Consider the following 15,069-nt stretch of genomic DNA (forward strand, 5'->3'; position numbering starts at 1 on the left):
TAATTGATGGAGAAACATCGTATTGCACCACTATACCAAGTGAACTCATCTCTGGAGGACGGGCAGGGAAATGCATTTACTGATCCAACAGAAGTAGACAAGGAAACACACTGTGCACAGTCCACACCAATGCAACTCCTTGCAACATGCAACCATTATCCCCAATGGCAGCTGCAATGAGAGTTGCAAAGTGTCACATCTTTCCCATTTTCAATATGTGTTTTGTTGTAGGGCTTGTTTGGATCTTGAATGCAAAATGTATTCAGCTATAATAGGATCATTCTGTGTGTAGGCTACACCGCATTGACTATCAGTAGGCCTACATGGATCAACAAGGGCATCTGATAATTTTGCTCTGGTATATTATGTTTTCCTGCAAATATTTGCAAAATTACTATAAATGGTACATGTAAACATGTGCTGTAAAGGATTGAGGAAACTACTGTATTCTCCTGAGGACTGGGTTGGAGACCAAACATGGGTCACTGTCATAACATGGATTAATGGGCTTGTTGCAGCTGATGCGCGAATATTAAGATGAATTAATGGCTTAATGCAGGGGTAAATTACTGTAAACCATTAAAGGCAAACAGGGTTCCCATCATTCATGAATGCACCATTTTAGACACTCAACCACCATTATGAAAATATTTTAAGACATACAGCAGACATACAGTCTAATAAAGCAGCTAGATTAACATCAAAGATCGAAACATTAAACTACATATTGCTGTCATGCAGAAACTATCTCAATATTAACTTTATTTGGCAAATTAATTCCTACTGTGTCACAAAAGTAGCAAAAATAGCACTTCTACAAGATCTGCTATTTTTGCAGTTCTTTTTATTTGAATCCTGAAAAGCAACAGTTTTGGACATGAGGTTTTCATCGGACAGCAACAATGTAATGAATGTAAATAAAGAAGTGTTGGCAAAGACGTACTGTAGGCCAACTTCTCACTAGTATACAGTTGCTATTCATTCTCTTATCAGGGAAGAGTGTCAGGAATTTTCTTACTGAAACCAGTGGTGTAAAGTATTATTTTACTCAAGTACTGTAAGTCCAATGTTCAGGTACGTTACTGGAGAATTTCCAATGTCCTATACTTTTACTTCTACTCCACTACATCTCAGAGGTAAATATTGTACTTTTACTCCATTTATTTGAAAACAGATTTGCTATTATCAACAAGTTATGCATTTGAAAACTTGTGAAATGGAACATTCTGCATGACTACTTTCTACTTTTGAGACTTTTACTAAAGTAAAAAATGTGAGGCCCATGACCATTGACTGAACGGAGTCCAGGGACATAATACTGGTTCTGGGGGTTGTTTACTGCACGTCAGTTGTAGCAGATCCAGAAAATATAACAGAACAAAGTCTGTTTATGGTGAAAGGCTCAGAAAAGAGGAAGATACTGATGTTAATGGTTGTGAGTCACTGACGAAGGCTGGATAGCTGAAACGTTTGTTCCTTCATTATAAATAGATGTAGATTTCATGACGTCACAGGGACCCTAAAGCGTTTATACAGAATTAATTGATAAAGTTGGGCAATTACTTTAGTCTGGTTAGGGCAACCACACTAATAAAATGTTAACTCACTCTTGTCATCCTGAGTGCGACCCATTACTTTTATATAAATGTTAATAGTTGTGAGTCACCATGATTGTTCTCTACACTTACCTGGTCTCTGCACAGTGAAATTCTCACAATCTGAGTGGGCACAAATGGAAACAAATTGGCCCATTATGGAAATTTTGGTTGAACTGACTGAGTTGAGTTAAATTTACAGTAAGGGTTTTATATTAAGTAAGTAAGGGTTTTGTATGTATTGTTGGAGCCACTTGCATCACATGGCGACAGGTATCCCATTTCCATAATGTGCTTTTAGGTTTGCAGTGGTTCATGCCCAGATTTGCTCAGAATCCGCTACTGAGCTTTATTTTCTTTTTTGTGCAGAACTACACTTTAAAAGTGTAACCATACTGGCCCGGTTTTTACTCTCAGAATGAACTTATCTCTCAGCATTTTGTAGTGTACGGATCGATAGAAAGGCTTTTGGCAGAGCAACCCACAACATGCTGAACCAGTGTTATGAAACTGCTCATGTAGCAACAAACACGGTTCATCTCTCGGTCTTTTTCAATTATTCATGACATCATAACACTATATTGTTAGAACACTGGTCCTTGTGATGGACAGGTACTGTACATCGGTGGTTCTCAACCTTTTTCATGTCAAGGACCCCCAAATTAATATATATAATATATTTGACCACAGACTCCCATTTGAAAATATTTTGCGTCAGGGCTCCCCCATACAATATCTGATCTAATGGGCAGCAAATAGCTGTTGTTTAATATAGGGTTTAAAGTTAAAGTTAAAGTGGTTAAACAGATTTTTGATGCTATATTTAACTCATGTTGTCGGGACCCCAAGGAACCTGAGAATCACTGCTGTGTATAGTCTGCAAAGCATACATATTGACAACGTATGGTGTCCTCCACTCAGCCAGTTATGCTGTCACTATAAGCACTAAATACCCGCACACAAGTGTCAAGTGTTTGGAAGTCTCTCTGCTCCCATTGGCCTAGATACAGTTGGGCTTTCTGCCTTTTAGCTTTTATTGAGAGGGCCAATCTAGCACTGTAGCTCACAGGAAATGAAAACATTGCCAAAGCCTGGGGTCCAATCCCCAGGGTTCAATTAGGAACATGCTCTCCTGGAACCAGTCCAAGGCACTGAGACTCGGTAGGGGAGCTTCTATTCCTGGCCCACTGCCACCAACTTCTGTAAGGAACCGCTGCTGCTGCCAAGGCTGTAGAATGACCAATGGACTGACAGGAAGGGAAGGGGGGCACAGCATGTTCCAGTAGGTATGAATATGGCAGATGAGATTAAAGGGGTGGTATAGTTCACAAGAGCGGGCCACGCGGGGGCTGATCACCATAATAGACGATAGCCCTGTTTGCGACAGACAGGACTCTGTGTGGGAAGCAGCAGAGGTCATGAGAATGTTCAATGCTCATGGAATGTTTAAATTGCTGGAGGACTGATGCGGAGCATTGTCCACACACACACACACACACACACACACACACACACACACACACACACACACACACACACACACACACACACACACACACACACACACACACACACACAGTACAGTTCCCTAACTCTGAGAGTGTGCAGTAGAGGTCCGATTGGTTCCACTTGCACACTCACTGGGGATTTTACAGTGCAAGTGACATTTCCAACCTCATATTCAAATGGGATTTTCTGACTGTATATGCTTCAAAGGGGAATTCCGACAATATTCACGCCAAATTTCTCTCACAGTGTTCATTCAGTGGAGAGGCCTTTTTAGATGGTATTGTTCACTTTGCTCATTTGAAACTGGCACATCGCCACATCTTTACAATGGTTTTTGAGCTGTTCTTTAGAACAATCCCCGCTATTGATTAATTGCTGGCGATACAATCTCCCAAGAAACTTGGCTATCGAATGATTCTACTTCCACTGTGACATTCTAACAATAACTCTCATAATAATAAATGAAATAGGATTTCCCAATAGTTAGTAAGCCGATAGTGTATAAAACAACAATTGAAATAGACCGAAAACCCCTGTTTGATGGATCCTCCATTTATTACATCTCAGAATACATTATAAATACTCAAAGATGGAAGTACTGTATTAGCGCTCCAATTTACTATTCGACACATTAAAGAAAAAATCTTGAGTGCATAAGTACAGCAAAATGTATTGCGTCCTACTGTAAGTAGGCTATAACTAGTGCTACCAATAGATGTCCTACAGATACTAGAGGACTGACATGGATATAGTTTATGTAAATATGTAAAGTTACTGGAAGAGGAAAAATAGTTTATGCAAACAAATGAGCCATTTCTATACCATATGCAGATTTGCACTGCCTAACCACAATAGCCAAAGCCTAACACAAAACTTTTACTGTGTCATAGGACATGCGAAGATATAAAGAAACATGGCCACCACATCATTGTATAATGCGTCGTGTCACCAGTTTCAAGCGTGGCACCATTTTTAAATCAACTGAACAGTGTCACACGCTTGTAGGAAGTATTTAAAGTTTTAAGCATCTTAGAGAAGAGGCCTCGGTCTTCTAAGGGAAGACATTTAAAAGTCAGAGTAATGGGTGAATAATCTATACAATCCCTTAAAGAAATATAATCTGTATTGAGAGGGGGTGGCCATGTACATCAACACAGGAAATATGCCACTGGAGTAGTAATAGTCGCACAAATCTAAAGTTAAATGTAAAGTTATCTACATTTCAGCACTTCGGACAGCGCCGTACTGCTCCTATTGTTGATCGTCTGTTGTTCATTTTACAGCGTTACAGCAACGAATTCTCCCCTGCTGACATTATCGCACAGCTATGCGCTATTCTATTATGTTATATCTATTTTCTACTTGTACGTTAATTACAAGCGGAGCCGAGATTAATCCACTCAGGTGATCTCTTTGATGAATAATGAATGAAAGTCAAGTGGGTGGTGGTTGTTGAGGTCATGGTGTAGTGTGTATGTGTAGGGGGCTGTTCTTTGTGCCATATTGCTTTTCCACAGTTTAATCCAAGCTTTAATGTCGAGACGAGTTCCGTTTTTTTTATACCCCTGAATTGAAGTGAATTCACTGGTCTATTTCACATTGTGGTCGAATCGGGGTCCAGTTGTGTGTGTGTGTGTGTGTGTGTGTGTGTGTGTGTGTGTGTGTGTGCGCGCGCGCGCGCGTGCGTGCGTGCGTGCGTGTGTGTGTGTGTGGTGTGTGTGTGTGTGTGTGTGTGTGTGTGTGTGTGTGTGTGTGTGTGTGTGTGTGTGTGTGTGTGAGAGAGAGAGAGAGAGAGATACAGTGTGTGTGTGTGTGTGTGTGTGTGTGTGTGTGTGTGTGTGTGTGTGTGTGTGTGTGTGTGTGCGTGTGTGGCATTATTGTCAAGATGAAACGACCGTATGCAGTGTTTGTCCAGGCTCGTCCGGGTCCGGCGGTGAGACGGCGGTGTGATCGGCGGACGGGGGGTCAGTCTCCTCCTGTGTGTGACAAGCGGGCTTTTGATCGTCGCCTTTCCGAACGCCACCACCGCCGGAGGAGGCACTAGAACCCGCCGCCGCCGGACGGACAATGATGCACGGCTTCAGCGGCTCCTTCGCGGACAACGCTGGGCTGCGGCTGTCACGCTCGTACTCCTCCTGCGCGCGCTGGATCTTCCTCTTCCTCATCTTCCTTTTGTGGAAGTGAAACGTTGCCAGGGAAACGATTATTATCCCGACGATCATGGCCACCAGCACGATGAGCGCGAACGTGGAGGAGAACGGAGGGAAGAAGGAAGTCAGTTGCTCGACGCAGGTGCCGTTGTTTTGGGAAGCTCCGTGGCAGATGCGCAGCGGTATGTTGGAGAGACCCATGTCCTCCTCCACCGACGTCTTGGCCGTCATTTGGTCGAGTGTACGTCCTTTGGCTGGTGTGTGTGTGAATTCTCGGATGGGTAACGTGTCCTTTCGTTTCTTATCTCAGAGTTGAGGGGAAAGCAGAACCAAACGCCCTGGCTGTCCCATCTGATTCCTAAATGGAAACAGCAGAGGCACATGCAGCGAACATCAGCCTGGCGAAACGATCATTCTAATGTGATGTATAGGATGCCTAGGCGGCGCATTAATATCTCTGAGGCATAGCCATTCAAGACACGCCCATTTCAATAAGCCAAATCATGGAAATTACCGTTAAGCGCTTAAGTGGGTAATTGCGCATTATTTAAAGATGACAGACAAAAGAAACACCCGAGGCTAGAGTTTAAGAAACGGGTTTATCTGAATAAAGATATATTGCCATATGGCCTACGCATACTAATCAATATGCAACTTGGTAGACATAGCTACAATAGACAGAACCCTTAACACATCCTTTAGGGGAATACAAATACAATTGCACAAATGTTACTCTATCCCGTCTTTGAAATGGTATCAAATAGGCTACCAATGGATGAAATAATTGAAGGATGCCAAATTGATGCTGAGGAGACTCCCATTCGCAGCGGTTCCAGTGGCAATATGGCTAAAGGATAAATGCTTCATTCTTACCTTGAGAAAATGTCCGTGCTGGCTACAGTCCGTTTACAAGCCAAAGACTGGTCGGAGTGGCGATATGAGAACCAGAGAATTATCATGAATCGCAGTGACGCATTCCCACAATGCTCAGTCAATGCTGCTTTGTTCGTATACGCACGCAAGATGGAAAAGCATCCAAGTCCCGCATTCACTGGAGCCTGTAGCCAATACAGCACTTTTACAAATAAATGCTAAGAGAAACAGGGGGGAAAGCCCTTGCATGCATCCAACTGATGCCAGTATAGGCTATACTGTATAGCTGCGCGGTCTATTGTGTTTGCATATACAGTAGTGTAAACTCCTCCTCTGGGCGCCTATGCACACGCAGCTCCACACAACATCAGAATGTAAAATCCCATGCGCTGCAGCTGCATGGTGCTGCTTAAGCTTAACCACTTAACCATCAAAAAATATCTAAAATTGCCGACCTACAACCTCACAACACATCATGGCATTGCATGTGAACTTGTAGATCTTCTATTTTTGAAAGAAAGAAATACAAATAAAAAAATATATTTTTTGGAACAATTGTGAATAATTTCGCTCATATAAAGACATGCCCAAAATAGGGATGCCATATATCAGCATCTGCATGACATCCTAATTTCGTTTTAATTCATTAATTTTCAAGGAAGCTTTGTCAATCCTTCTCAGAGACCGTAGTCATAGTGGATAGATACTTAATTTCTTGAATGAATTTGTGGAATATGGATAGCCTATTCGAACATACACAGCCTATCGTCTTTTATTGTCATGTAGTCTTTAGAAACCTGCCAAGTGGATGTTTTCCAGTGGGTGTGTCAGTTAAAATGCTGCAAACCTGATATATCTGAAGCATTTTTAGGCAATGTTACCTGGCTGGAGCTTGACATTTGGTTGGAAAATTGAAAGATTTTGATGGAGTATATTTAATATTCATGGGATTATGTGATATTGACATTTATTTTTCAGGCCAGTTGAGAACTCTAACCTGTACACATTTTAACCACATGATGATACCACCAATTTGACCATACACATATAGGCTTTATGGAGATCTGGTTGTCCAGATCAGACCGATATGAGCATAATTGCTGATGACTTCAAATCACATTTACTTTCAAACCATCCATCCATCTTCAACCGCTTATCCGTAGTCGGGTCGCGAGGGAAACAGCTCCACCAGAGAGCTCCAGACTTCCCTCTCCAGAGCAACATTAGTGATTTCCTCCTGGGGGATCCCGAGACGTTCCAAGGCCAGTGAGTCGATGTAATCCCTCTTGCGCCTTGATCTGCCCCGGGGTCTCCTCCCAGTGGGACCTTAGAGTATATATATGAATAGAGACGGCATCGGATTTCTCCTCCCATCCACTTGCATTAAGTTGCTCAAAAGCACATGAGGCGATTTCACTCCTCCTTCCGGGTAGGAACAGAGTGCATTCTGGGATGGATTGGGTCCAACCACATGAACGTGCTGCTGTTGACTATCATTGCACGCGTGCGTTCACGTATGAAACAGCGTTCACGTGTCATCATGAACGTGCGCAATGATTGTCAACGGACCAGCGTGTTCATGTGTTTGGGCCAGCGCTGCAATACCAAATTCGGCCATTATGTCCATTTTGCCTCAGGGTTTCCTCCGGGTGCCGTCTCTAATCATATATACTCTATGAGTGGGACATGCATCGAGGACCTCCCTATAGGGAGACACTCGAGAGGCATCCTAGCCAGATGCCCGAACCAAGCTGGCTCCTTTCCAGGCGAAGAAGCAGCGGCTCTACTCCGAGTCTGTCCCGTGTGTCTGAATTTCTCAGCCTATCTCTAAGGGAGATGCCAGCCACCCATCGGAGAAAACTATTTACTTATAAACCACATTTAAAAATACAAGTTTTGTTGTACCAAAGTGCTATACAGAGCATTTCATCAGCATGCACAACAAATACAAACGGTAATAAGAAAATAGCATGCACGCAGAGGCTTGCATGCCCCTCCACAGTTATGTCTGTCCTTTTATGCCTGGAGTTCTTTATCAGGCATGCCCAATTATGGAGTCTATGCAGATGTCAGAACATAATTGTGATGTCAGAACAGGCCAGCTCCATATATGGATATCTAGGGGTGATCAGGTACTGTATGATCAATTGGCTAATTTGGGCCCTGTCCAGAGCCTCTAGAGCAGTGCCCATTGGGCTCTGACCTATTTGGAACGATGCAAGTTGGAAATTTGTTATTATGTCTGTGTCCCTTTTATGCCCATAGGTCTTTGTCTGGCAGTGCCCAAATATGGAGTTTATGCAGAGGACAGCTCCATGGAGATCAGGTCCAGAGCCCGGTCAGAGACCTTTTGTGGCGGTTCTGGACAACCGTGGGTCCGACCGACTCGACACCGGGCACTGCACTCCCTGTGGGGGTGTGGAACGCGTGTGTTGAATTTGAAGTCGGTGGGGCGAACGGTTCTCGAGTTACGTGGATTTCAGACATACATACACACACACACACACACACACACGCGCACACACACACACACACACACACACACACACACACACACACACACACACACACACACACACACACACACACACACACACACACACACACACACACACACAGAGAGAGAGAGACTTGGTGCATTTATAGTTAGGAACACATCAGGAATCTCCATATCTAACTAAAATCCATTCAATGTCTGAATAAATGTCTGTCTGAATAACTGAAACACTGGTCGTTGCTCCACTGGCTGCACCATGAATCGCTCTGACTTTTCACACCATGGAAGTCTTAACGAAGCCCTTTTTTCAATTTAAGAAATTATTAATTAATTACTAATTTATTAGTGAATTAAAAATTCCCATCGATTTACATGGGAAAATGCGAAAACTCACATTCAAGCATTTTTCTTTCAGGAACCGTCAGAGCTACAGTTACAAGGTTCATAATGATTATTCAAATTAAGTTAGTCATGAATAGTTACATCAGTCGGCCTGATGTAACTGGTGGTGCTAGAACAGTCCACTTTACATTTCGCCTTTGTGACGGCCCTGCCCCCTCTGCCTCTCTGTGATGGCAGAGTGGAGCAGGCCAGCCCAATTGTGCTCACCTGAGGTGGGCGGAGCTTAGGGCACTATATAGGGAGCTCTCCTGGCTACAGCTCACTCTCTCTCTGTCCTCCCTGCAAGCAGGACCTGCTACGGGTTGCCACCAGGCTCAAGGCTAACCACCCTTTTGTTTAAGTTATGTTTTGCACCAACTAATACAACACGCACCCACCACTCTCCACACATCCACACTGCAGACATTACTGACAACTGATATCCTCACATCCCACACTTCATTATTTGCTATTCTTTCATTATCTTATTATAATAAATATCATTACAAAACGTTTATACTCTTGTGTGGACTCCCTGTTTTGCCATGCATCCCCTAGTGCATGACAAATGGGGGCTCGTCCGGACATAATTGATTAGTTGATTTATTAATTGATTAATTTGTTAAAAGTTTTTTTCAGTTTTTTGAAATTCGGTTGAGTTTGTCTTGGTTGGGAGTTTCACACTTGAGTTTGTTTGTTTTTTGGTTAGGACCCGGACAGAGAGTGCATTTGGCCCCAGTTCTCAGAGTGCAGCATTACAACAGAGGTAAGTGTTGGGATGTGTTTTGCAGGTGTTAGTTTTGTTTATCGTTGGAACAAATCCCTTAGCGGCTGGCACTGTTAGAACCGTAGGTCGTAAAATGAAAAATGAACTTTCCTGGATTCCTTCAAGGAAGCTTTGAGAAGGAAAGGAAATGGTCACCTGACTGGGCTGCGCCATGGCACTTTCATGGGAGCCAGACTCACACCGGAAATTCAATGAATACATGGGCCGGCTGAACCAGCTCATAACAAATATTATTTCTGAAAAATTGAGACCTTTGTCATATAATCGGTTCAGGAATATAAATGAAGACATATCGCTGGTTGTTTTCTAATCACTTGCTTTTCGACGCCCATTTGCATCACTGCATCAGGATAGATTTTCCGCCATGAGATACAGAGATCTCCATACTGTACTGTATATGGGCATAAAAGGGACACAGACAGACAGGTTCAGTGTCTCAAAATTTGAAAATATACTAGTATAGAACCCTGAGGGTCACCCATATAGGGTTTATGTTGTTAAGTCTGCCACATTAGACCCAACCCAACCACACACCTGCTCTGCTCACACTGTCCTAAAGATTAATGTAGTTTATGAAGCCTTTATATACAGTAGTAGATTTTCAATTCTACAGATAAACGTGCAAACCTTCTGTGACAAGGTCTGATAAATGAAACAAATGCAACCTCAACTATATAGCTGAATGGTTAGGTGCATGTATTGTTGTCTTTGCTTTCATTATATAATGGATTATGCTGCTTGTTTTACTGTGTTTTGGAATACATAAACATAAACGTTAAACTAAATATATGACATATTGACATCCACAGTTATAAATGTCTAAAATAGGTGCATATAAAAAATAATACTTAGCTCAGTGGACCCTAAATAATGAATTAAGTGGAAACCCTTAACAATGAGACCAGCACCAAAACAGCACCCAATGAAGTTAGCCTACTAAATGCACTGGATGACAATTTGTCTAATGGCTCCTGTGAAAATTAATGGCCACTTAATTTCAACTGCAGCTCGCTAAAAACGAACATTTGTGAAACTAATCAAACAATTACGAGCATTAAGAAAGGAACCAGAACAAAAAGATTCTTCACAACTCAGACTTGGCATGAGGTCTTGAGCCTCAGGCAAGAGATTAAGATGTATATAGCTCAGTAGTATACGTTGCAGGAATATAAATAGCCTTGTGTGTGCTTTAAAAGCTCACTATATTGTTTTAAAACTCTCAGGAGAAACCTAAGAATATGGGTAATAAATGGGCCTGTCTTGTTTACAAACACCTACTGTAAACACTTGTAACACTCAGTGAGAATCTTTCCCTGGGATCGAAAAGATATTTCGTGAAACGTACCGATGCTGTGCAAATTCTTCCAGAAATGGAATCAGAATTCTGACGAAAAACAAACTCCCTATCTTCTTTATTCTTTCAAGCCAAAGTGTTTTGTTCAATTTAATTGCCCAGGGATTCGTCCCAAGGCGCAGTGCTTCTCACCTGAATGTGAGTGTGCTGAGTGTGCGTGTGACTGTGTTTGCGTGTGTGCGTGAGAGTGCGTGCGTGCATGAAGAGAGACAGATGGCGAGAGAATTCCTATCCTTAAGTGAATGTGAACTTTCTAAGAGATGTAACTAGATCGATGGACAATGTAAATGCAATGTCTATGTACAATATGGTGAAGAAATAACTATGTGTAGTTTGGGATCAGGATGAGTACAAATTATGTAATTATATGTAAACATGTAAAAGAAACCATTGCAGCATAAAAGAGGTGATTCTGGTTTATGGTTTTGAAATTATTGTTGTGTTGCTGCAATCATTTTGTGAAAATGTCAGAATGCTATCCGGAAACGGTTGACATCAGCGTGAATTGCTGTGCACAAAATCAGAGTTGTCAGGCAATGGTTGACATCAGTGCAAATTGCGAGTTTTATGGAAGTGTTTCTGTTGTGAGTGATGTCACAGTAGGGCATGATCAGCGGCGAGAGAAGGGGTGTTGATTGACACATCACAAAACGGCGATGGTGCTGAGCGGCACATTTTCTGTAACATGGGCAAAAAGTTAGGCCTACTCTCAAATGGAATTTCCTGACATGTGTCATGGATGTATTCAATGTGCATTCTGTCTCCGTCGAGTGGAAACCTCGTATGTCCAAGACTGTGACTTTTCAGGATTCAAATAGTCCAGATCCACAAGCTTGAAACGTGCTTCAAGCTTGTGGATCTGCTACTTTTGATGCTTATGTGTGATGCTGTAGTACGATCAAGTAGGACAAAACACAACAAGTTAGAACGTGGAGATAAGAGGTTTTGCACGACAGCTACGATTTATGTATGATTTACGATGAGAAAAACGTGTTTATTCAGGAACTGTCAAATTCACAGTCCTGTTTTCTCCCCTTCCTTTTTTTCTCTCCTCTGTATGAAAGATGTTGCAGCCACGTTGTTATGTCAAGAGTCATACATTTTCAACAGTGGACACACTGTAGCTCCAACAGTGCACTCCACAATGAAAAATGAATAGGCCTGGCAGCAGCGAGGATCCCTGGATGATGAACTCACTGTAGATGAGTGCATACTAAAAAATTCATACATACTATTCCAGCATTTAAAGCATCACATATGTTTGAAGGTCTGTTAAATTCTAATAATTTATTTCAGTGGTCATATATATGACAGTTCAGGGTACATCCGTTTAGAATGTTGTGTGATGTGCGTGCGTGGCGTGCGTGCGTGCGTGCGTGCGTGCGTGTGCGTGCTGCACGTGCATGCACTTATAGATCAGTAACATTGATTGGATACATCTTGGTCTACTGAAATGACTCAGGGGATTGGCAGATGTGTGCTGAAGCAGCTAGAATAGTGCAGTCTTGTATCAGGGAGCGTGTCTTCCAGGTGCTGACAAACACCCATATTGTCCTGCTGAGTTACTCCTGAAACTCAAAGTGCTAATGAAGCCTTTAGGTCAGCGATTCCAAACCCTGTGCACAGTGGGCCCACCGGTAGGGCCATGAGAAGTGAGCAACCAAATAATTGGCAAAGCACTACGGGTTTTATTGAACCGTTTTATTGAAGCAGCAGGTTTCACTTCAGGTCATCTTGTTCCTGCTTCATCCTCTTCTCTGGTTCCATTGTGACACCTCACAATGGAACATTGACATAGGGTTTTAAGTGGTTAAGTGCATGGCTATCTTCCCGATTAAGAGTTTCACAAGCGCCAACAGATTCATATCAGAATTAAGTGCTTTAACCTTAAACTCTTCCTAGCTCCTTTTTCATTCAGAATGCCTCTCATTCTCCTTAACTACCAAGCTGATGGTCTGGAATCTTTCATGAGCAAATTAATTTGGTATAATTGCTCATTTAATTACACTTTACATGTTTTACCTGTGGCATATGCTGTCAAATATAACATTTTGTATTCTGTTTGGTTAATTTGGATAATTAAATAGCTAATGAATTGCACTGAAACATCACTGCAGCCCAGCCTGTTAAGCAGTCTAATTATTTCTGTGAATGATGGCATCATCTATACTCAGATCCAGGCTGCAATTAGTATGTGTCAATGTGATGTTAACAGCTAGATGGATCATGTCACATCGCCCAGCGGTGAACTGCACTGCAGTGCAACATTTAACCATCCCTGTTCTGGGGAAAACATTTGCAGAAAATAGCAGATCTTCAAGCACGTTGTGACGTTTGGTGTAGAGGGAGAAAAAGAGCTGTTCAAGTACGGAGCTGACCTTGGTCAACGATGTATTCGTTTATTTTATATCCTGTATGAGTTATCTCTCCTGATTGGATAAAATTGGTGTCCTTACCTGAAAAAGTAGTTTTTGTTTAATAAAGAGCTGGAGATATGGGTAGACACTGTTACTGGACATAATCACTTGCCACATCTTTAACCACTTAAATCTGCTGCACTATACTTTGTCGTGAAAATAGCACATACACGTTTATAGCGTGACACATTGATGTATTTAAAGGTTTTTGAAAAATGTTGCCCCAAAAATGTGAAAGCCAGGTTGAAAGTGTTTAATACATACCGTAGTATGAGAAATAGACAAAGGTCTATCTATGTATACGGCAAAAACAATGTGGATTATTTTCAAGTGGATTTGCAGTCATCACTAATGCAGGCATAAAGTTGGAATCCTTGGCTAGAAGGGACACAATTAATCCAGGACAATAAGACCTTATAAGGAGACAGGGCAGTCTCAAGAGAGGACTACTCTTTTTTTTTTTAGGTTATTTAGCTCTTCAGTATTCAGACTGCCTTCTATATCTTACTTGAGAGCATACGTTTGCCATAGATATAGATTTAGGAAATGGTACTGTATATACCCACCCGCTGGTATTAATGCAGCAGTCATGAGTGAGTCATCACTGGATAATGCAGTGGATACAATGCTATTAGACTGAACAGGAGATATAGTCTGGAATGTAATCACATTGCGGTGGGTTGGGGGATTCTGCAGCAAGTAGTGAAATGAAGGCATTGGATTTTATTAATAATATTATTAATAAAGGATTCAATACAGCCCTGATACCGTCACATAAATAATTGGCCTTTACATTTCTTTAGCATGTGGGTACATTTAAGCATTTAGGTCTTTACGGTACCTCTAGACTTCAATGTAAACTATTATTTTACACAAACTATATGAAAAATATACTGCTCCAAATGCTAAATTCAGCAAAGGAGGCTACTATTCAGATATACATGTACATATAGTGTGTATCCAATCAAACATATCCATGCAAGTGTAAAAGTCTATCAGTAGAATTCTCCAAATCCCTTTCTGGCAATTGACATTTAATGTAATCAGGCAACAATCTTTACTTTACTTTAGATGTCATGTCACCAGACATATGAGCAGATATGTCCAATATATCTGGCAAAGGTTTGAAACCAGCAAATTACGAAGCAAAAGTGAGCATGACCTAGCTTCCTAAAGATAGGATTACAGTATGGTGTACTATCATAAGTCAGTTGTATAAATACCTCCAACATCATTATTATTATTATTATTATTGCGCTGCTGTGAACCATTAAAGCATTAGTGACGGGATGTTATAGCTCTATAGACCAAAGTGTAACAAGCGCACATGTGGGAACTGAAATTATTCAAGGCACCTTTGAATTCTAGCCTGCATTTCCAGTGTGATTAAAATAATTCAGTTTCTAAGGTAACAGCTGCTTTTCCGGTTACTGTAGCAGACTCGTTAACGCTCACACCATATGTCTCTCACCACAACCAAGCCCTCATTATTGGTTTCTGCTTGTT

The 15,069-nt window shown here is 41.7% G+C and overlaps 1 protein-coding gene across 1 annotated transcript; it reads right to left on the reverse strand.

The window, feature by feature from the left end:
- Positions 1-3,759: 3,759 nt before the first annotated feature.
- LOC308326862 (uncharacterized protein C11orf87 homolog) lies at positions 3,760-6,292 on the reverse strand. Its single transcript, XM_080779913.1, has 2 exons — positions 6,128-6,292; positions 3,760-5,612 (listed from the first exon to the last, which is right to left on the reverse strand). Exon 2 carries the CDS (start codon positions 5,483-5,485, stop codon positions 4,985-4,987), a length of 501 nt encoding a protein of 166 aa, XP_080636039.1. The 5' UTR covers positions 5,486-5,612; positions 6,128-6,292; the 3' UTR covers positions 3,760-4,984.
- Between the last annotated feature and the right edge of the window lie 8,777 nt (positions 6,293-15,069).

The sequence above is a fragment of the Protomyctophum bolini genome (assembly GCF_963924005.1).
Source record: "Protomyctophum bolini genome assembly, chromosome: 13".
Lineage (NCBI taxonomy): Eukaryota > Metazoa > Chordata > Actinopteri > Myctophiformes > Myctophidae > Protomyctophum > Protomyctophum bolini.

Excerpts from the sequence above, each read along its gene's own strand:
- LOC308326862 (XM_080779913.1), bottom strand. The coding sequence starts at position 5,485 with ATGACGGCCAAGACGTCGGTGGAGGAGGACATGGGTCTCTCCAACATA.